General features: G+C 42.6%; 1 protein-coding gene across 2 annotated transcripts in view; it reads left to right on the top strand.

Moving 5' to 3' along the window:
* IYD (iodotyrosine deiodinase) overlaps positions 1-24,620 on the top strand; it is a 55,366-nt gene that overhangs the window by 12,611 nt on the left and 18,135 nt on the right. For both annotated transcript variants that reach the window (XM_073557660.1, XM_073557659.1), the window contains exons 2-3: positions 14,322-14,519; positions 16,795-16,954. In XM_073557660.1, coding sequence (XP_073413761.1) covers positions 14,322-14,519; positions 16,795-16,954 — 358 coding nt within the window. The remainder of the gene's footprint in view (positions 1-14,321; positions 14,520-16,794; positions 16,955-24,620) is intronic.

Below are 24,620 nucleotides of genomic sequence, written 5' to 3'. Positions count from 1 at the left end.
GTATAGTCTTACTTGCTGCTGTTTGTATGAGGACGGATGTATGATTCTAGTAAATGACTCATTATGAAACCCCTTCCCTTTGATATTACATATGTGGTTAGGGACTGAGTTTAGAATCAGCACCAGCGCTCCTCTGCTGCAACATCCACAGATGCTAGCGTCCAACATTGCACTTGCATCTTTGCCTTGTCGTTTAGCGGCAGTGTCTACGCCGCGCTGCAGTAGCAGCCCTCCTTAGCGTCCGCAGCTGCGATGCTGCACACATGGTAGGTCTAGATGGATGTAGTTCCGTTGTCGTGGGCTACTCCTGTGACCTGATACCGTGTGTGCATTTATACTGTGTACTGTGACTTCAACAGGCTCAATCTTTTGTGTTTTTATTTGATTGGCATCTCTGTGACTTAACAAATATTGCTTTGCGCACCTGGGTGACATTTAACCCTGTGCGCATTACCGCCATATTGCTCCTGCCACCACTTAGCAGCAGTTATATTACCTACTGCACGGTGGACCCCGAGCGGCGAACGCACTTTATTATTATTTTTATTTAGTGCGTTCCGCTGTTCCTAACACTCATGACCGCAATACACCTCTGTGAGCATCCTAGGGGGAACACACAGCGACCGCTACATGTAACACCGCCTCACAATAGTAAATAAATGACGCAAAGTAGAAATAGCTGAAAGGATTTTCCTTTTATATATTTCCACTTTTCACCTATAATTTTCTGCAGATACTGTTGTTCTTGAAAGACTATTAAAGGGGTTGTTCACTACTAGGACAACCCCTTTGCAGCTTCTGCTGCCGACTCTGCATGGTTCTCTTCTCCCACCAAGTAGGGGCTTACTCACCGCCCCAGCCGCAGCAGCATTCCCGTGTGCCTCTTTCCTCTCCTCTGAGTGCGCCGCACTCTAGTTCACTGGCGTACCTAGTACGCATGTGTGCATGTTCCATTGCTTTTTAAGGGGCAGTGCGCACATAGTAAACTGACCCCAGCTTTCAGCTGGGAGGTATTTAAAGTATTCACTTGCAAGTTGCCTACCAGCCAATAGCTGGAATGCAACTTGCATAAAAGGCACCCTCCCCAATAGGGATGTGCCTGAGCAACCCTATAGTTTCTGTTAGGTGGTTTAGTGTGTGCAATTGTAGGTTGCCAGGTTCCCCGTTCCTAGTCTGTTAATGTTTCCTGTGTCTGTATCTTGTGTCCAGTATAGTTAGTCCTTGTTCCCGTTTGCTTCGGTGGTATCCATACTCTGTAACCGTATCAGCGATAACTGACCTGTTTCCAGAGACCAGTGTGTCTAACCTGTCCCTGTGGCCATCCCGTCTGTTATCCAGAGACTGCATAATCCAAACCTGTCCTTGAAGCCGTCTTGTCTACTATCTGGTCTGCACAGTCTGAACCTATCCCAAGTGACCGTCCTGTCCTGTCTTGCAATCTGATTAAACGGCTTATACCCTCAGAGTCAGCTGATACTGCCGCACATCGCCCTGGAGTGGCACCTGGCAGCTACCTGCCACACAAGCATGACCTCTTCACTAAATGCTCCCGTAAGCACCAAGGAAGCTGCTTAGTCTTGCCCCTTAAAGGTAAGTCTGGTCCATGGCACAGTGGGTCCACGAACCACGGGCATCACCTGCATGCGTGACATCCATCTTGATCTAAAAGCTTATACCCACCTCCTGTCCTGCAGCTGTTCCCAAGGTGTCAGCAATCGCTCTCCCCGAGGCTCCCATGCTGCTGTAAAACGTAAGCCCAGCGCCTAATCAGCACTGGTGTCACTGTTGACCCTTTCTGTTGCATTTAACATGAAAAGGAAATCACAGATCAGACGCAGCCCTGGCTTCCTCTATATGTTCAATTCGACAGAAGGTGGGTACATTGATGTCAGCGGTGATTAGTCGCCGTACTCACATGTAACAACAGCTGCATGGGAGCCCCGAGACCACCAGTGCAGACATCGCTGGAATGGTGCCGGCACGGGAGGTGAGTATAAGCTTTTTTATTTTATCGGGTTCAAGTGTGGGGTATGACAAGCAGTTATCCAAGTAGTTGACAACTTCTTTAATAGGCGTTCTGAAGTTTGAAAATTATTCTCTATCCATAGAATAGGGGATATCTTCCCTATGGCTGGGGTTTGACTGCTAGGACCCCACTGATACCAAGAACTGGAGCTATGAAGTGCCCTTTGTTAAAGGAGCGGAGATCAACCATGCGCACTACCACTCTACTAATTCTTAAAGGGACCACCTTTAGCCAAGCTGATCTTGGACTGCCTTAAGAATGAATGTATGCATCTCAGCTCCATTCACACAAGGTTCTTCAAAGCCTCAGCTCTTGGAATCTGTGGGCTTCAGTGCAGTCGGACCCCAAGCGTTAAAAAAGTTATCCGTTACTCAGTGGATATGGGATAACTTTTAAACTTGAGAATACCCCTTTAAATCTATAGCATTTTACCGTTACTTAAAGAAGTTGTCCACTAATTAGACCACTCCTTGTCATACTCCATGCTTGACCCCAATAAAATAAAAAAGCTTATACTCACCTCCCAAGCCAGCACCATTCCCACGTGTACTTGTGACACGTGAGCCAGGCACCCAATCAGCGCTGGCATCACTGTCCCGGCCTTCTGTCGACTTGAACATGAAGAGGAAGTCAGAGATCAGCTGCAGCCCTGGCTTCCTATTCATGCTCAATTTAACAGAAGGCAGTGACAGTGACGCCAGCGCTAATTGAGTGCCGGGCTCACATCTCGCAACAACCACATAAGAGCCCCAGGACCCCAAATGCAAACACTGCTGATATGACACTGGTTTGGGAGGTGAATATAAGCTTTTTTATTGCATCTGGGCCAAACATTTAGATCAAGAAGGGGTTGTCCTAGTAGTGGACAACCCCTTTAAGTTTTATGTTTGGAAATGACAAAATTTGTTAAAAAAATTAAGCCATTTTCAAGACCTATAGCAACTCCATTTTTCGTGATCTAGGGCTGGGTGAGGGCTTAATTTTTGGGCATCGAGCTGATGTTTTTATTGATACCATTTTGGTGTAGATACAATCTTTTGATCGTCCGTTATTGCATTTTCTTGCAATGTAGCAGCGACCAAAAGAAAAAAAAGGTAATTCTGGCGTTTTGAATTTTTTTCTAGTTACACCGTTTAGCAATCGGGTTAATTCTTTTTTCATATTGCTAGATCGGGCGATTTTAAATGTGGCGACTCCAATATATGTGTTTATTTGATTTTTTTATTGTTTTACTTTGAATGGGGCGAAAGGGGGGTGATTTGATCTTTTATATTTCTTAAATATTTTTTTTAAACATTTTTTTTACTTTTTGCATGCTTCAATAGTCTCCATGGGAGACTAGAAGCTGCAATACTTCGATCGCCTCTGCTACACACAGGTGATGATCAGATCGCCGGTGTGTAGCAGAAGTGCCCACTTGCTATGAGCGCCGACCAAGGGACAGCGCTCATCGCAATCTGGCAATGACAACCATAGAAGTTTGCTGCAGACATCTGGTTGTGATGTCGACCCATCAGTGACCTGCAATCATGTGACGGGGTCACTGATGGGCGGGATTAGCGACGCGCTTGCGGTAAGCGCAAGTTAAATGCTGCTGTCAGAGATTGACAGCCGCGTTTAACTAGTTAACAGCCGCGGGTGGATTGCGATTCCACCCGCAGCTGTTGTGGCACATGTCAGCTGAATAGATCAGCTGTCATGTGCCCCAGAAATGTGCGGGCAGAAAGCCGGAGCCCGCACCAAACAGGGGGAGTCCAACTTGGACGTACTATTACGCCCAATGTCAGAAAGGGGTTAATATTAGAATTCTAATAGAGAAGAAGAAGCGTATGACACTCACCAATGAAAGGCACTGTTTATTGCAATGATTAAAACATTGACATCAGGAGGATGGGAGCAGCAGTGACCCGTAGAAGTGCAACCGCAGCGCGAAATGGCCGTGGTCATCTCCTGCACTCCCGCTCCCATCCTCCCGACGTCAATGTTTTAATCATTGGAATAAACAGTGACTTTTATTGGTGAGTGCCATCCGCTTCTACTTCTCTATTAGGATTTCTACGTGTTGTCTTATCGGAGGGGCACCCGGATTCTGTTGGAGCAATAGCCACTGAATATGTGAATACGGCTTAATTGTTAGACACGTGCTGAGGCTTGGACTCTTCGCTGTGCGGACTAGTACTTCTCTCATGAGCATTTATATTAGAATGTATAGGGAGATCAGAAAACCACATATGCACATGTCCACACTCATCCAGACCACTTCATACATGAGTGATCAATCTGGTCAGGTGTACTCTCTGTATAATTAAATTTAAACAACAAATCTTTTGAATTAAAATGAAACCAGGGGCGTGCTTTATGGAATAAGTATCTGAGATGACACAAACTTAATCAACAGAAGAGCATTACCACCCGTAGGACCAACTCCTACCATTTTCTAATTGTATAAACCAGACACAACTTAAAATATTAAAACATTAGTTAGACCAACTAATCTTACTATAGCCAACAATGTTGGACTCAGTAAGAGAGAGGCATCTAAATATCAGTAGATAAACTAAAGAAAAAATATATATAAGCTATTCCCCACTGAGTTGTACATATACATCAATTATAGTGATATATTAAATGCAGTCGTACATGACAATGGTAGGGAGCCCTGTTAGGTGTGTACACCTGCCACCCAATGTTCATTGCTGACATGCCCCATGACAAAACTGGGTGAAATGTGCGATGCAACGCAGGGTAACAAACATGACAAGGCTCCATATCATTATCTTGTAAAACTGCATTTAATATTATTATAACTGATGTGTATGCAATCCACTCAGGAATATACTTCAATGGATATATGGTTATATTGTTTACATACTGTCTGTAACCCTGAGTGAAGTGTTTACAGCCTGAAATTGAGTTACTCTGTTTTTTATTATTTTTGTCAATCTTATGTTCAATAAAATTTGAAACCTTTGTGAGATATTTTGCAACATCGTCTTTTTTCTTTGATTTACTCAAAATATTTAACAGTCTATACTTCAGGGCAGCTCACACGACTTACCAACGTCACTTCAGAGGTCAATACATCAGGAACAGGGGATAAATGTTGGTGTAGTATTTTGAACACATAGTAGAATACTGATAAATGTAATTTTCTTATCTTATTCTGTTGCACAAAAAAGTGCAATATGTGAGGAGAAACAACATTTATTGTCTTCAAATAATGTGCTTTGAAGTCCTGTAACACATTACAGATGTTAAATAAAATAACATTCTTCTATGTTGGAGAGGTTGGGGGCAGTGGTTGGACTATTTTATGTGTGCAAGATCACTTGTTGTACTATTGATGCAAAGGGTGAGCAAAATACTTGATAAAGGTAATCTATATATATAAACGCCTTATCATGTCTGTCTGTAACCATAATCCCGCTGCGCTGATTGGTCGCGGCCGCCAGGCCCCCACCAGGCCGCAACCAAACAGCAGCAGGCACAGTCCGCAATTAGCAGGACGCTTGCCACCGCTATCGTGCCGTCGGGAGATCAGCGGCGCTAGCCGCTGATCTCCCGACGGTTGCCGCAGGTCATCTCCAGGCGCACGGGCGTCAGCAGCGACACAGCCGGAGATGCCCGGCACTAGCCAGTACCCAGGGTCCGGAGGAGAAGAGACTCCTTCGGACCCTCGGTACCATAAACGTGTAAACAATAGAATTAAAATAAAAAATAGTGATCTACTCACCTTCCGACGGCCCCCGGAATCTGTCCCTCCTCTCCACGCTGCCGGCATCTTCCGTTCCCAGTACTGCTTTGTGCGAAATACCGCTAATGACGTCGCGCTCTCGCGAGAGGACGTCAGCAACGGTCTTTGGCGCAAAGCAGTACTGGGAACAGAAGATGCCTGCTGCGTGGAGAGGAGGGACAGATTCCGGGGGCCGTCGGATGGTAAGTATATCATATTTTTAATTTTATTCTGCGGTTGGCCATATTCTGGAGTACCCGATGCTTTAGAATCGGGCCAGCAGCTAGTATTTTATATATGTCTATAATACACAACGCGTGTTTGTTGTTTTTTTAACATTACTCCTATTGTGACAAGTAGAAGCTGCATTGATGATTTAGAATCCAGCAACTAGAGGGGTTAAAGTGGTTACAGGAGACAGGGAATGGTTAGTCCAGCCCCAGGTGATTCTGGGAAAGTTGTTCTTGTGTCTGAGTTTTTCTTCCAGGAAGCAGTGACAGAGAAAGTCTCCTGTCAGACTGAACTAAGATAAGCTGCCAAGACCAGCTATTTCAGGCAAGTGACTGCTCGAAGACTATAGGCAGTCAGGACAGCCAGGAATGATCAATGTTGCCTCAAAATAAGAGTTTGAGAGAGCCAACACTGGACTCATCCCCCCCTCCCCAATACATGATGAAGGCATAGTATTACTCTGTGTAAAGACACTGTGTGTGAAGAGAAATTGTCTGTGAAGAGACTTTCATATATGTTTCCTGGAAGCATTGTATAAAGAGAAGTGATAAGTAAAACCTTATAATCAACCTCTGCCTGAAAGCTGTTACCTCACATAACTGCGAAAGATTCTGTTTAATGGTCGCTCTGAGTAAAATCCCTTCAAGATTCCAAAGAACTCATGTTCCTTTGTCATGCTTCCAAATACTGAGTGGTGGACATACAACACTATATTTCTGACTTTCAATCAAATTGAAAACTTGTCCTGATGTGTTACACATGCAGATACACTTACATAATAAAAAAAAATGTGTACAGTTGTGCTTAAAAGTTTACATACCCCAGCAGAATTTTTGCTTTCTAGGCCTTTTTTCAGAGAATATATGAATGATAACACCAAACCTTTTTCTCCACTCATGGTTAGTGGTTGGGTCAAGCCATTTAATGTCAAACGACTGTGTTTTAGCTTTTTAAATCATAATGACAACCCAAAACATCCAAATGACCCTGATCAAAAGTTCACATAACCTGGTGATTTTGGCCTGATAACATGCTAAAGGTAACATCCTCACCTGTGACCTATTTGCTTGTAATCAGTGTGTATGCATGAAAGCTGAGTTTCTGGGATCCAGACAGACTCTTGCATCTTTCGTCCAGCTACTGACGTTTCTGGATTGTTAGTCATGGATAAAGCAAAAGACTTGTCAACGGATCAACGGGAAAAGGGAGCTGAACTGTAGAAAATAGGAAAGGGATACAAAAAGAAATCCAAGGAATTGATAATGGCAGTCAACAGCATTCAAACTATGACTAACAAATGGAAAATCAGGGGCTCTGTTAAAAAAAAACACGGTCAGGTAGACCAACAAAAATTTTGTTCACAACTGACACGCCCGCCAGGGCTGCGGGGAACTCAGAACTGGGTCAGACAGTTCTTTGGGGAAGTCACAGGGCCGTGACCCAACTCCGTGGCCCTGGCTGTGCCGTAAAATGGGGAATATGTATATGTGATTTAACGTGACGCCACCTGTGGTGTTCGGCAACAGATGCTGCTAAAGGAGACCGCTGGGGCTGATGGTGACACGGCTGGGATGGTTCTGCTCCCCATAGGTGGAGCGGGGCCCCAGAGCTACCAGTTCTGTTTATGTCAGGCTTCGTGTACCTTGTGGTGCAGGAATCAGGGCGCAAGAGATCACTGGAGGACACAAGGACTGTAGTTTTCATTTCCTTTACTTGATGGCTGTTAGTACAGACCGGGGCACTGGTAACAGATAGCAATGGAGAGCCGGGCAGCCTGAAAGCAATTTTGGATACACTTGGCCAGGTAAGTACTGAGGCCTTCCTTCTGCGCTGTCCTACCTTTTTCCTTGCTGCCTAACAGCTCACCCTCCTGCTGCTAAGTGTCTCTCTGTTTTTAAAAACAAACTGTTGCCCGCATGGCAGGCTGCTCGAGCCTATCACAGGTGAAGCTCCTTTGTGTCGGCTCCAGGCTCTGGTATGCTGCTGTGACGCCGGGTATTTGATCGGGCCAGGAGACCTGCAGTCCCCTGCCCTCCGGATTTAGCTGCCGGGAATTCAGTACCAATGCAACCATGGACTCCTGTATCCGGTTGCTAGCTCTCAGCTCTGGGGTGAGTTTAATCACAGCTCCACTCCTTAGGTTCTGCTTGAATTCTCTCCTACTGACACCTGTTAAGGGGACCCCTCCTTGCGTCCAGGCAAGACATTACTCCCTGTGAGGGAGGCAAAGCCACTGTGGCAACTTGACTCCTGGGGTGCCACACAACTGCCAGAAAAATTGTTCGGGATGCAAAGAAAAACCCACAAATAACATCAGCTGAAATACTGGACTCCCTGAAATCTAGCAGTGTGGCTCTTTCAAGATGTACAATAAGGAGACACTTGAAAAAAAATGGGCTGCATGGTTGAGTAGCCAGAAGAAAGCTATTACTGCGCAAATGCCACAAAATATCGCGCCTACAATATGCAAAACAGCACAGAGACAAGCATCAAAACTTCTGGTATAAGGTAATTTGGAGTGATCAGACCAAAATTGAACTTTTTGGCCACAAACATTAAACGTTACATTTGGAGAGAGGTCAACAAGTCCAATGATGAAAGGAACACCATTCCTACTGTAAAGCATGAAGGTTGATTGCTGATGTTTTGGGGATATGTGAGCTACAAAGACACAGGAAACTTGGTCAAAGTTGAAGGAAAGATGAATGTAGCACGTTATCAGCAAATGCTGGAGAAAAATTTGCAAACATCACCCTGGAAGTTGCGCATGGGACGCACTTGGACGTTCCAACATGACAACGATCCAAAACACAAGGCCAAGTCGACCTGTCATTGGCTACAGCAGAACAAAGTGAAGGTTCTGGAGTGGCCATCTCAGTCTCCTGACATCAATATCATTGAGCCACTCTGGGGAGATCTCAAGTGCGCAGTTCATGCTAGACAGCCAAGGAATTTACAGGAACTGGAGTTTTTTTGCCATGAAGAGTGGGCAGCTTTACCATCTGAGAAAATAAAGAACCTCATCCACAACTACCACAAAAAACTTCAAGCTGTCATTGATATTAAAGGGGGCAATACACGGTATTAATAAATGGGGTTGTAAACTTTTGATCAGGGTCATTTGGATGTTTTGGGTTGTCATGATGATTTAAAAAGAGAAAACACAGTAGTTTAACAATGGCTTCACCCAACCACTAACCATGACCATGAGTGGGGAAAAAGTTTTAAAAAGAGAAAACACAGTAGTTTGACAATGGCTTCACCCAACCACTAACCATGACCATGAGTGGGGAAAAAGTTTTGATGTTATCATTCATAATCTCTGAAAAAAACCAAGGAAGCAAAATTATATATATATATATATAAATATATACTGTATATATATAGTGGGGAAAAATAAGTATTTGATACACTGCCGAGACAGCAGCGCATCAGGCATCGTAGACGACGTTTGTGGATCCACCCCATCACAGCCAAGAGAATGACGCGTGGGGTCTATTCTACACTCTGCATGGACCTTAGACAAAACCCGGAGAAATTTTTTGGATATGTTCGGATGAAAATGGAGAATTTTGAGTACTTGGTGGAGCGCATTGCACACCTCATAAGAAAACCGGACACCTATTGCCGCTTCTCTGTTTCACCCGCAGAGCGTCTGATGGTGACTTTAAGGTAAGCCACATTTATTGGATATGCTCGCATCAGAGCACACTTTCACTGCAATCTTGTTGGTAGTAGTTTGTATCTCCAAGTGTTATAGCTGAGTTTTGGTATGTAATGCTGTGATTTAAAACTAATTGATTGTTTTTTAATTCCCCACAGATTTCTTGCAACTGGAGAATCCCTTTCGTCACTGCATTTCCAGTACAGACTCGGGATTTCCACCATATCTGGAATAGTGAAGCACACATGCCGTGCACTGTGGGACTCCTTAGCTGAAGACTTTTTACCAGAGCCCACAACAGAGAGGTGGATTGAAATTTCTGAAAAGTTTCTACAGATATGTCAGTTTCCGAACTGCTTGGGCGCTGTGGACGGGAAACATATCCGCATTGTAAAGCCAGCTGGATCGGGATCGGAATATTTCAATTACAAGAAATATTTTTCAATTGTCCTCATGGCCATCGCTGACACGGAATACAAATTTATTGCTGTTGATATTGGGGCCTATGGTCGCTCAAATGACTCTCAAGTTTTCAAACTGTCTGCCATGGGGCGTAAACTGTATGGAAACACCTTCCAGTTCCCATCCCTTAGACCGCTGCCGCAAACATCTGGACCACCTATGCCATTTGTCTGTGTAGGGGATGAAGCCTTCAAGCTGTGAGAACACCTTTTGAAACCATACGGTAGCAGAGGATTGTCATGAACAAAATGCATTTTTAATTACCGCCTCACAAGAGCAAGAAGAATGGTTGAATGTACCTTTGGTATTCTGACAGCCAAATGGCGGGTCCTATTGACTGCGATCAACCTCAAGACAGAAACTGTGGACGAGGTGATCAAAGCTTGCGTGGTACTCCACAATTTTGTTATCTGCAAGGAACCCATTTCCATTGAGGACACCTCTGAAGAAACCACCTTGCAAGATTACCAGAACATTACCACTAGAAGTTCTGTGACGGATTCAGTAATGAGGGACAATTTTGCACTATACTTTATGTCACCTCAAAGCAGAGTACACTGGCAGGATGACAGAGTGTGAAAGATTTGTGCCCTTAACCAAACTTGTGTACCTTCTGTACCAACAGTATATACCTTTGCCAACCAAAGTTGGCTATCTTGTCATGGTCTTACTATTTTTACCTTTAGGCCACAGGTGTGTACCTGGTTGTGTTTTATGCAAAGTATTTCACCTTTTAACAAAAGTTGTGTACATTGTTAGGAAATCATTCACAATAAACACAACTTTTTAGGTGAAATACTTTGCTTCAAACACAACCAGGAACACAACTGTGGCAAAAAGCTAAAATTTATTTACCTTTTACCCACAGTTATATACCTGGTTTTGAATACCTTTTAAATACCCTGTATTTAACCTTTTTTTTTAACATATTTCGCCGCAGAAAGAAATGACAAACAACCAGTGTAAACAATAATTTAACTTTTATTGAAAATTTTTTTTTTTGAGTAAACTGTTTTTAAATTTAAATAAACTTTTTTAATAAACCTTTGAAACCATAAAACTGGTCATTTTGATTAAAATACACACATATTATAAATTTGTGTAGTGTGGGGTGGAAGTACTGCTGGAGGGGCTGCGGGACACTTCGACACTGAGAGTGTGGAGAGAGGACTGGGATCGTGGTGGGGAAGGAACAGTTAGAGGTGAAGGTGTGGAAAAAGCTAGAGAATGGGTGGACATGTGGGAGGCAGAAGAGGTGGTGGAGTGGAGGGTTGGGCAGGGACTGTAGGAGCAGATGATGTGGATGGAAAGTGGTATGGGGAAGGAGTTTGGTACGGGGAAGGAGTTTGGTACGGGGCAGGTTGCTGGAAGTAGGGAGATGTCTGGTAATGGGGAGGTTGCTGGTACTGGGGAGGTTGCTGGTACTGGGGAGGCGGCTGGTATGTAATAGGAGGGGGATGATGGAAAGTGGCTGGAGGGGGTGCAGGTGGAGGAACTACTGGGGTGGGAGGAGGAGGTTGGGAGGTAACGTGCTGGAGAGCACCGTGGCACAAATGCATTACATGCATCTGCTGGCTAGGAGAGTGTTTCCATGTGCTCCACAACAGACCTGAAAAAGGTGTGGTTTGGCGAAGATCTTGCTTCTGAATGCATGGTTTTCAGAAGTGTCTTCACCTCCAGAATGCTGGAGTTGATCTGCTGAAAGCCTGCGGAGATTTGCTCTGACAATACTTTTAGACAGTTCTGGAAAGATGCATTCAGATGCAAGAACTCTGGCGCATAAGTCTTTTCCTGACCCCTCTCCCGCTGCCGCCCAGTACCCGCAGGTGTACTAGAGGTGGCAGGGGCAGAAGGGTGGGGTAAAGGGAAAGCGATCTCCTCCCCAGCAGCTCCATGTAATGTTGTCGGCCACGATGCTCCGGTGCTGGTGGATGGGACAGATGGGTCTAATGTGTGGGAAGGCTGGGAAGGTGCAGATATACCGGGGCGGTCAAAGTGTCCCTCGGTGCCGTTCTCCTCAGGGATCGCCTCAGAAGGGTCCAACCGTGCAGGCTACCGAGTGCTGCTCACCATGCTGTGGAATAAAGAGAAAAAAAAACAATTAAAATAGTGACATGGCATGGTCCTGGCTGAAAAAAATTGTTTACATCTAAACATTTTTTTTTTACATGTGGTGTGTAATATTTACCTTCTGGTGACCATTGTATCCCAGAGGAACGACAGGGCTCGTGCGTACTTGTACTTGCTCCTGCGTCCTCCAGATCCACTCGGGGCCCGCACCTCTTTATTGAACTCCTTCTTGAAACGATCCCTCACAGACCGCCACCGCTTCACAATTCTCTCCCCTGAAACGAGAAAGGACAAAGTGGTTAGTATACAACATCAGTGTTTCCCAAACTCCAGTCCTCATGGTCCCCAGGGGTCATGTTTTCAGGATTTCCATAGTAAATAGAAATCCTGAACACATGATCCATGGGGACCACGAGGACTGGAGTTCGGGAAACACTGGTTTACATCAAGCAACCGGTACTGTATATACTTAAGCTCTTTAATCTGGGCACGAGCATCGAGGTCCTCCCAGCGGTCCACAAGGAGCGAACAGATTTCCTCCCAGAGCCGTCGGGTAACTATCAGGTCAGCATGGCGGCGGTCAGCCATATTCCATAGCGGCTCCCTTTCTCTGACGAGATCGATGAGGTGGTCCACATCTATTCCTCCATCCTCACCGTCAGAGTCGGGAGCACGCTGTGAAGGCTGTTAAAGTAAAAGAGAATAATAGCAAAATTAGGCACCACACTTTAAGACATGAAATAAAAAGTGTACCAAAATTTAACTTAAATATTATACTTACACGCTGGTGACCGCCGCGTTGCTGTCGCCGACGACCCTGGGAGGCACTGCGAGGACCTCTTGGCCGAGCACCAGATTGTGAAGACTAGAGAAAAAAAGAAAAAAATTTATGTGTTTGGATGTTGGCATATTTGTTTGCTGTGTGATGTCTGCGGTACATTGTTTTCTATGTGTTGTGTGTAGTGTGATGTTGTGTTTCTGCGTTTGATGCAAAAAACTTACCAATTGTGAGCCCACTCCAGGTGTCTGTCCACCCCTTCCTTCTTCTTCTGGGAGCTCCTCTTCATCTTGTGATTCCTGTTTTGAAATAAAAGCCAATGAATAGACATATATTACAGAGATGATGGATTTTGGAAATAAAAACTTACCGTCAAACGCTGACGATGCGAGGGAGGGCTCCCCGAAGAAGAAGATGTGGTGTCCTCCTGCTGGCCAGACTCCATGCCTGTGGGTGGTGCTGCTGCTGCTGCTGCCAGTGCTGCTGCTGCTGCATCTCTTGGGCGGCTGTTGAATAAAGAGAAACAAAGGACTAATGAATATCTTGATATTCCATGGCCCTAGTTTTGAGGAATGGGGGATTTGATAATTACCATCTCTCATCTGCTGGTGGACTCCACTCCCATTGTTCAGCATGTTCGCTTTGCTGCTCCATTTGGGGTGGTGGTGGTGCTGATGGTGCTGCAGTGGTCTCCTGCCTTCTCCTGCGCCTGGTTCCTGTCTTGGGTGGCATGTTGGGTGTGACTGAGGGTCCCACTGTCATGGTTTTATATATGTGTGCTGTGGGCAGAGCTACTGAGCATGCTCAGACCCAAAAAAACGGATCCGGCCACCAGATCCGGCTTTCGCCGGATCCGGCGCATTGCGGCGCTCATAGACTATATATATATTTACTATATATTTACATATATATATTATGTAAACACACATGCACAAATAAATACAGTACATGCATGCAGACACAAATACATGTATAGGAAAAATACACACTTGCATATTATCTATACCGAAGCTAATCAGATATCATCTATAAGCTTTGGTTTGTGTTTTCTTCAGTATCAATCTGGCAATGGTGTACCCAGTGATTTCTAAATCTCTCCCTGTATGTATGTCAATGTTAATCACAGAAACACACATTAGCAACATGAAAGTGACTGCAGCAATGGCACTCTGTGCAGGCATCAGTAGGACAGATTTGTACTGCCAACATCAATGCTTGACACCGGGGTCTAGGCATCGGAGATATAGGAGTATTGTAATCATGTCTTGAGGTTAAATGAGGTTAATAGTGATAGCATAAAGGATGTTTGTTCTGTTTCTATTCCATGCCATACATCTTTATTATGTTTATTTTTCAGAGGGGAAAGATGAATGGCAAGATATGGATGAAGAAAACCTCTTACATGTTCCCTTTAGCCCGAGACGCTACCCTGAAGAGGAAATGTTAAAAAGATCAAAGGAATTTTATGAGTTGCTCAACCAAAGGAGATCTATGAGGTTTATCAGTGATGAAGCCATTCCAAGAGAAGTCATCGACAACATCATCCGGGCAGCAGGTGATTTATTTTTACCTTTTGACTGTAATATTTAGTAGACCTTCAGGCACACAATTACAAATGGTCTCATTTCAGTCCATGATTGCCATACAATGTTTAGTCATGTGTTTAGTCTTGTAGATATCTACCAAACAACACACAACTAAGATAAAGATTTTTTTCTTTCTTCTACTCTCAGTCATTACTTGGAAAGGCAGAGCTTGCTAAATTATTACAGTACAGTTTTGTTTGAAGTGTTCCAGTAATAACAAAAGCGAAAATGTATACTATGCCTTCCGGAACGAGTATAGAGGATACAATTTTCTTGGTTGCAAACTACAACAAAAAGTCGACAAAGGATTAAAAAAAAAAAACAGATTAAACTGAGCATGCATAGTGAAAGGCTTTCAGAGAGAGAATAAGAAAAGTCGGATTATAAAACTTTGTTGGTTGGAAGCTTCACTTAACCATCCGCCATTACATTGTATCCCCTTCCGCCTTGGACACATGTCTCATCTTTTGGACACATCACATGGTGTTTCACAGTAGTATCTATTTGCATTTGATATTGATTGGGCCTAAAAATTGCGTTTTATCAGTTACTGCAAGTCCACACCAAAATCAACCAAAATGAAAAAAAGCACATACCGTATTTTTCGCTTTATAAGACGCTCCGGATTATAAGACGCACCCCAAATTTTGAGGAGAAAAATAGGGAAAAAACTTTTTTTAATAAAATGGTGGTGCATCTTATAATCCATGCATATTATTGCTTACTGGGGGTGGTGCTGAAGGAGGCCGGAATGGAACATTGCTGCTGGGATGAGGGGGTGTTTTGATGTGCAGCGTGCCGCTGCCGGTGTCTGATACTGCCGCCGCCCTCTGTCCCCTAATCTGTTTTGCTGGAATTTTATACTTTTTGATATTAAAGATCTGTCACAAGATCAAAAGTGGCCCATTTTTACTTTATTCCTGCTACTCTCTTGATTATTTTGGCTTTTGTTTTTTTTTTGTTTTTTAAATCTGCCTTAAAGTTCCAGAGATATAAGCTTTTTTTATTAAATGATCATTTTTATGGTCTTTTCTTTTTTAAAGGGCTGTGGCTCACAGGATAATTATCCAAAGCCTCCTAAAGACACACCTCCAGAGAATCCTGTGAGCCACACCCCTTTCAAAGGTCATAAAATTAGCTCTCAATAAAAGGGCCCATATCTCTGGAACCATATGGCCGATTTAAAAAATAAGTAAAAAGCAGAATATTCAAAAGAAGCTGGAATAACATAAAAGCAAAATCTGGCCAATTATGACCTGATGACAGGTTCTCTTTAAATATGATATAGCAATCTCCAACAGGTTGATAACAGTCTACTCAAATTGCAGGCATTCATTCTTTTAATTATAGTAACCTCTACTATAAGAAAAAGCAGAGTGTATTTTGTATCTCAGATGAGCTTCTAAACTAGCTATTAATGAATATTGTTTTTTACTTCAATTACTAATATGTTTTCAAAATAGAAAATCACATGTGTTATTCTATAATAACAAGGAAGCAGAGAAGCATATATAAACAATAAATATTTTATTGAAATACACAACTAAGTATTTTTTAAAAACTGATAATTAAAATCAAGAAAGAATGAAAATAAAGGAAGGCCAAAAAGAGATACAAAATAATAAAGATAGTACACAAAGTAACCACCAGATGGCAGAATACCAAAACATGATGATCATAGGTATGTGTATGTAAAAATGCATATAAGTACTGTATATCCACAGAATTATTAGCAATATAATTCAAAAAGTTAAACCTATAAGGATTGGTGCAGTGTCATGCACACAATCAGTACAATCAGTAGAAAAATTTGAATAAATAATGAGGAAATACCCTTAAAGACGTTGTCTACTACTTTAATATTGGTGACCTATCTTTAGGATTAGTGATGGGTGAACTTGAACTGTGAATTATATTACTATTCATTCTATGGATTTACTGTACATATATACATTTTTTACATATACATATCTGTTATCATTAGTCTTTGGAATTCTGCCATCTGGTGGTTACTTTGTGGATTATCTTCATTATTTTGTGCCTCTCATTGGTCTCCCCTTAATTTCATTGTTTTTTGATTTTAATTATCAATACAAAAAATGTGGAGTTGTGTACTTATTATGGAGTAGCACTGATATGATTTTCTATGTTTATTCTGTGTGCTATTAATTGCATTGGAATTCCTTTTTGGAATATAGGCTTCAATCATGTTTTAAGAATAGTCTGTTTTCCCATAATATCCAGGGACTTCTCCTAGTGGAGCTCATACTGAGCCATGGACGTTTGTGGTTGTAGAAGATCCAGAGGTGAAGCATAAGGTTAGAGAAATTATTGAAGAAGAGGAAGAGATAAACTACCGAAAACGAATGGGAGACAAATGGGTTAATGATCTGAAAAAATTAAAGTAGGTTGTAATAAAAGTTGTATTTTTGTAATCTATAATGTTTTTATGATCTTTCATATTTATTCCTTATACTTTTTATTACATACTGTTTGTGTTCCAAAGTGTCCTTGGTTAACCTGACATTACACATTTCTAGAGCACAACTTATACTCGTTATATTGCGTATTGTGCACCCATACTACATTCAGTGCCCATATATAGACATCATTTGCCCACTTAGGTCCAAACAATGCTAGAGTACTGTAGTTTGTTCAAATAACATTGATTCATATTGTGCTCACATGGTCATTAACCCCTTTACCCCCAAGGGTGGTTTGCACGTTCATGACCGGGCCAATTTTTACAATTCTGACCACTGTCCCTTTATGAGGTAGTAACTCTGAAACGCTTCCATGGATCCTGGTGATTCTCACAATGTTTTCTTATGACATATTGTACTTCATGTTAGTGGTAAAATTTAATTCAAATAACTTGCGTTTATTTGTGAAAAAAATGGAAATTTGGCGAAAATTTTGAAAATTTCGCAATTTTTCAACTTTGAATTTTTATGCCCTTAAATCACAGAGATATGGCAATCAAAAAACTTAATAAGTAACATTTCACACATGTTTACTTTACATTAGCACAATTTTTGAACCAAAATTTTTTTTTGTTAGGAAGATATAAGGATTAAAAGTTGACCAGCGATTTCTCATTTTTACAACACCATTTTATTTTTATGGACCACATCACATTTGAAGCCACTTTGAGGGGTCTATATGATAGAAAATACCCAAAAGGGACACCATTCTAAAAACTGCACCCCTCAAGGTGCTCAAAACCACATTCAAGAAGTTTATTAACCCTTCAGATGCTTCAGAGGAATTTTTTGAATGTTTAAAAAAAAATGAACATTTAACTTTTTTTCACAAAAAAATTACTTCAGGTCCAATTTTTTTTATTTTACCAAGGGTAACAGGAGAAATTGGACTGCAAAAGTTATTGTACAATTTCTCCTGAGTATGCTGATACCTGATATGTGGGGGTGAAACCACTGTTTCGGTGCATGGCAGGGCTCAGAAGGATAGGAGCGCTGTTTGACTTTTTCAATGCAAAATTGGCTGGAATTCAGATCGGACGCCATGTCACGTTTGGAGAGCCCCTGATGTGCCTAAACAGTGGAAAACCCCCACAAGTGACCCCATTTTGGAAACTAGACCCCCAAGGAACTTATCTAGACTTGTGGTGAGAACTTTCAACCCACAAGGGCTTCACAGAAGTTTATAACGTACAGCCGTACAATTAAAAAAATCATATTTTTTCCACAAAAATGATCATTTCACTCCAAATTTTTATTTTACCAAGGGTAACAGGACCCTAAAATTTATTGTGCAATTTGTCCTGAGTACGCCGATACCCCATATGTAGCTGTAAACGACTATTTGGGCGCATGGTAGAGCTCGGAAGCAAAGCAGCGCCAATTGACTTTTTTGGCTGGAATTGAGATTGGACACCATGTCGCTTTTGGAAAGCCCCTGATGTGCCAAAACAGTAGAAACCCCACACAAATGACACCAATTTGGAAACTAGACCCCCCAAGGAACTTATCTAGATGTGTGGTGAGAACTTTGAACCTCCCAGGGCTTCACAGAAGTTTATAACGTACAGTCGTAAAATTAAAAAATCAAATTTTTTCCACAAAAATGATCTTTTCACCCCCAATTTTTATTTTCCCAAGGGTAACAGGACAATAAAAGTTATTGTGCAGCTTGTCCTGAGTACGCTGATACCCCACATGTGGGGTAAACCACTATTTGGGCACATGGCAGAGCTCGGAAAGGAAGCAGCACCATTTGACTTTTTTGGCTGGAATTAGGATTGGATGCCATGCCGCATTTGGAAAGCCCCTGATGTGCCTAAACAGCTTCACAGAAGTTTATAACGCCCGGGGGTGAAAATAAAAAATTCATATTTTTTCCACAAACATGATCTTTTAGTCCCCAATTTTTTAATTTTCCCAAGAGTAACAGGAGAAATTGGACCCCAAAAGTTGTTGTCCAATTTGTCCTGAGTACGATGATACCCCATATGTGGGAGAAAACTACTGTATGGACAAAAGTCGGGGCTCAGAAGGGAAGTAGTGACATTTTGGAATGCAGACTTTGATGGAATGGTCTGCGGGTGTCATGTTACCTTTGGAGAGCTCCTGATGTACCTAAACAGTGGAAACCCCCCACAAGAGACCCCATTTTGGAAACTAGACCCCCCAAGGAACTTCTATAGATGTGTGGTGAGCACTTTGAACCCCCAAGGGCTTCACAGAAGTTTATAACGCCCGGGCGTGAAAATAAAAAAATCATATTTTTTTCCACAAACATGATCTTTTAGTCCCCAATTTTTTTATTTTCCCAAGGGTAACAGGAGAAATTGGACCCCAAAAGTTGTTGTCCAATTTGTCCTGAGTATGCTGATACCCCATATGTGAGAGAAAACTACCGTATGGGCACACGTCGGGGCTCGGAAGGGAAGTAGTGACGTTTTGGAATGCAGACTTTGATGGAATGGTCTGCTGGTGTCATGTCGCATTTGGAGAGCCTCTGATGTGCCTAAATTGTTGAAACTCCCCACAATTGACCCTATTTTGGAAACTAGACCCCCCACGGAACTTATCTAGATGTGTGGTGAGCAGTTTGAACCCCCAAGTGCTTCACAGAAGTTTATAACGCCCGGGCGTGAAAATAAAAAAATCATATTTTTTTCCACAAAAATGATGTTTATGCCCCCAATTTTTTATTTTCCTAAGGGTAACAGGAGAAATTGGAACCCAAAAGTTGTTTTGCAATTTGTCCTGAGTAGGCTGATACCCCATATGTGGGGGTAAAACACTGTTTGGGCGCATAGCAGAGCATGGAAGGGAAGGAGCACCGTTTGACTTTTTCAACACAGAATTGGCTGGAATTGAGATCAGATGCCATGTTGCGTTTGGAGACCACCTGATGTGCCCAAACAGTGTAAACCCCCCAATTCTAACTCCAACCCTAACCCCAACACACCCCTAATCCTAATCTCAGCCCTAACCCTACCCCTATCCCTAACCCCTGCTCTAACCCTAACCCTAGCCCTAGTCCTAACCCTAATGGGAAAATGGAAATAAATACATTTTTTTAATTTGATTATTTTTCCCTAACTAAGGGGGTGATAAAGGGGGGTTTGATTTACTACATGACACCCCTGCAATTCTGTCAGATAATACTCAGTTTCTTCCTGAAAATGATTGCAAACACAAATTCTTTGGTATTATTATCTTCATTTAATTTGTCTTAAATGAAAAACACAAAAAGAATTGTCCTAAAGCCAAATTGGATATAATTCCACACCAAACATAAAAAAGAGGGTGGACAAAAGTATTGGCACTGTTCGAAAAATCAAGTGATGCTTCTCTAATTTGTGTAATTAACAGCACCTGTATCTTACCTGTGGCACCTAACAGGTGTTGGCAATAACTAAATCACACTTGCAGTCAGTTGTCATGGATTAAAGTTGACTCAACCTCTGTCCTGTGTCCTTGTGTGTACCACATTGAGCATGGAGAAAAGAAAGAAGACCAAAGAACTGTCTGAGGACTTGAGAAACCAAATTGTGAGGAAGCATGAGCAATCTCAAGGCTACAAGTCCATCTCCAAAGACCTGAATGTTCCTGTGTCTACCGTGCGCAGTGTCATCAAGAAGTTTAAAGCCCATGGCACTGTGGCTAATCTCCCTAGATGTGGATGGAAAAGAAAAATTGACAAGAGATTTCAACGCAAGATTGTGCGGATGTTGGATAAAGAACCTCGACTAACATCCAAACAAGTTCAAGCTGCCCTGCAGTCCGAGGGTACAACAGTGTCAACCCGTACTATCCGTCGGCGTCTGAATGAAAAGGGACTGTGTGGTAGGAGACCCAGGAAGACCCGACTTCTTACCCCGAGACATAAAAAAGCCAGGCTGGAGTTTGCCAAAACTTACCTGAAAAAGCCTAAAACGTTTTGGAAGAATGTTCTCTGGTCAGATGAGACAAAAGTAGAGCTTTTAGGGCAAAGGCATCAACATAGAGTTTACAGGAGAAAAAATAGGCATTCAAAGAAAAGAACACGGTCCCTACAGTCAAACATTGCAGAGGTTCCCTGATGTTTTGGGGTTGCTTTGCTGCCTCTGGCACTGGACTGCTTGACCGTGTGCATGGCATTATGAAGTCTGAAGACTACCAACAAATTTGCAGCATAATGTAGGGCCCAGTGTGAGAAAGCTGGGTCTCCCTCAGAGGTCATGGGTCTTCCAGCAGGACAATGACCCAAAACACACTTCAAAAAGCACTAGAAAATGGTTTGAGAGAAAGCACTGGAGACTTCTAAGGTGGCCAGCAATGAGTCCAGACCTGAATCCCATAGAACACCTGTGGAGAGATCTAAAAATGGCAGTTTGGAGAAGGTACCCTTCAAATATCAGGGATCTGGAGCAGTTTGCCAAAGAAGAATGGTCTAAAATTCCAGCAGAGCATTGTAAGAAACTCATTGATGGTTACCGGAAGCGGTTGGTCGCAGTTATTTTGGCATCACCACATTTTGAGAGCTATAATTTTTCCATATTTTGACCCACCGAGTCATGTGAGGTCTTATTTTTTGCGGAACGAGCTGACGTTTTTATTGGTATCATTTTCGGGCACGTGACATTTTTTGATCGCTTTTTATTCTGATTTTTGGGACGCATAATGAACAAAAACCAGCATTTCAAGAATTTCTTTTGGGGGGTGCGTTTACACTGTTCCGCGTGCGGTAAAATTGATAAGGCAGTTTTATTCTTTGTAGAAAAAGACAGCAGGATGGCACTCACCGTTCTCTTGAAATGATTCACTTTATTTCATATTAATAAAGCATAGGCAATGGCACGGGAGAAATGCAAAAAGACGGACGACAGCCGTTTCGAGCACAATGCAGTTCAACAGGTCCCAACGATTACAGCGATGCCTCAATTATGTCTTTTTTTATGTTTTGGCGCTTTTATGCAATAAAAACAATTTTACATAAAAAATGATTATTTTTGCATCGCTTTATTCTGCGAGCTATAACTTTTTAATTTTCTCACTGATGACGCTGTATTTCAGCTGTTTTTTTGCGGGAGAAGATGACGTTCTCAGCGGTACCATGGTTATATATATACGTCTTTTTGATCGTGTGTTATTGCACTTTTTGTTTGGTGTTATGATAATAGAGCATTATTTTTTTTGTTTTTTATTTTTATTTTTTAAGGGGTTTGCTAAAGTGGTTAACTAATGGGACACTTTTATAGGGCGGGTTGTTACGGACGTGGCAATACTAAATATGTGTACTTTTATTGTTTTGGGTTTTTTTTATTTCCAAAAAATGAATTTATTAGGGAATATTTTTTTTTTTTAATTTACTTAGCGATTTTTTTATAACTTATTTTTACACTTTTTTTAACTTTATTACAATGTCCCAGGGGTGACATAACTTGTCATGTGACAGATCGCTGATCTGTCACATCACAGATCGCTGTGACAGATCAGCGATCTGTCACAGGCAGTGCTGCAGGCTTCCTCATGCCGGCGCTTTGCAGGCTTGAGGAAGCCGCCTCCCTGCAGGCCCCCGAAGGTCCCCGCCACCATTTTGGATCTGGGCCCCCGCAGCAGCGCTGCACATTGCGGGGGTCTCAGGGAAGCACGGAGGGAGCCCCCTCCCTGTCGATGCTTCACTAAACCCTCAGTACACTGCGATCGTGTTTGATCGCAGTGTGCCAGTGGTAAATGTGTCGGGGGCGGTCCACGACCGCCCCTGACACATAGTGCCAGGTGTCAGCTGTGATAATCAGCTGACACCCGGCCGCAATCAGCGGCGCTCACCACGTAAGCGCTGCTGATCGCTATGACGTACTATCCCATCCATGGGCATAGGGGACCGGGTCCCATTGACGGGATAGTATGTCAGATGTCAGAAAGGGGTTAAATGACCAGACAATGACATATTGTGGCCAATTAGTGTCAAGCAATTATTCTTATTATTACTTATTATTATAGCGCCATTTATTCCATGGCACTTTACATGTGAGGGGGGCATACATAATAAAAAACAAGTATAATAATCTTAAACGATACAAGTCATGACTAGTACAGGATGAGAGAGGACCCTGCCCGCGAGGGCTCACAGTCTACAAGTCACACATATTGTCCTAAAAAACAGTCCTTAAAGAATGCCATGCAGTGTCTATAGTGTTCAGTGAGGAGTGCATAATGTAAAGTGAATCTATCAGGAGGAACAACCCTGCTAATGCTGTATGAGCATGCAGGTCATAGTAAGCAGAATAAAATGATACCTCGATATTTGCAATCCGATTGTCTTATTTGAAAGAAACCCATGTTTTTCTTATATGTAAATGACCTCTTCCAGGCTATGGATGGGATTCTGATCTCACTGAGAATCTGCCTCCAGAGCTTATTTTAAATAAAAGGGGGTGTTACCACTGTGAGACATGTAGATCAGGAGAGCAGACTGTCAGTGAAAACATGTCTCACAGCGGTACTGCCTCCTGTCATTAAGAATAAGCTCTGGAGGCAAACTAAAGGAAATCTGTATCTGGCCAATAAGTCTTAACAGCTCATTTACATATAGATATAAATGATTTCTTTGTAACAAGACATTGGATCGCAGATATCACTGTATCATCTTATTCACCTTCCTATGACCTACATGTCCATATAGACGGCTTAGGAGGGTTGATCCTACCGACAGATTCCCTTTAAATCAATTATCTCCACCTACTTCATGATCTTATTTTACAAATGCTATAAATCTCAATTTTCCCTTACAGAGAGTCTGTTATTAGATATTACACCCGTAATGAAATGTGAGTGCTGAATTAATCTTTCGTAGAGAAATCGAGCATTTACATTTTATGCTAAAGATGCACAAGTGCAATTGGGCAGACATTGCAGGTTCAACTTTTTTACGCTCTCTCGTTTTTCTCCACCCACCGCTAGTCTCCAGTCTCTAACAGAAAGGTCACTACTGTGTCAATGTCCTGCCTTAATATCCGGAGATTTAGGGCAGGTGCCAGGGGTAATCTCCTGAGAGGAGGACGTGCATGCAAAGTAAAGTCCTGATGACATTGCGAGAGATGGACAATCGATCTGCGCATGCTCCACCCCCTCTTAAAAGATGACCCTGGGCAATGCTAGTGGAGCGCCAGCCAGAGCCGTGAGGATACTCAGTACCGGGCCTGTTCTTATGGGGATGTGTCACACAGCAGCAGTGACCCAGCCCGTTGCTCTGGGCGTCCAATGAAAAATGATGATAAAATAGGAATAAAGTTTATAAAATATAGTTTGTGACGCCACCTGTGGTATTCGGCAAATAGGAGATGTTAGCCGATGCTGCTTGAGGAGACCGCTGCGGCTGATGGTGATGCAGCAGAGATGTTACTACTCTCCAAAGAAAGAGCTAAACCCCAGGGCAATTGTAGTGTGATACTGTAGGTAGGTTTGGGCCTAGCCCTGTAGAAGTGTTTATTTTCTGTATTCTTAACATGTCTGTGTGCAGTATGTATGTCATGTGTATGTGTGTTTGCGGCCACATGACATTAGGTTGTTAGATAAGTGTGGTATTAGTAAAGGGACGCTAGATGGAGGCACTGA

This window comes from Dendrobates tinctorius, unplaced genomic scaffold, assembly GCF_039654945.1.
Source record: "Dendrobates tinctorius isolate UK_male_01 unplaced genomic scaffold, ASM3965494v1 ptg000250l, whole genome shotgun sequence".
Taxonomy (NCBI): domain Eukaryota; kingdom Metazoa; phylum Chordata; class Amphibia; order Anura; family Dendrobatidae; genus Dendrobates; species Dendrobates tinctorius.
The sequence above is the reverse complement of the archived record's forward strand: the minus strand, read 5'-3'. Positions and strand labels throughout refer to the sequence as shown.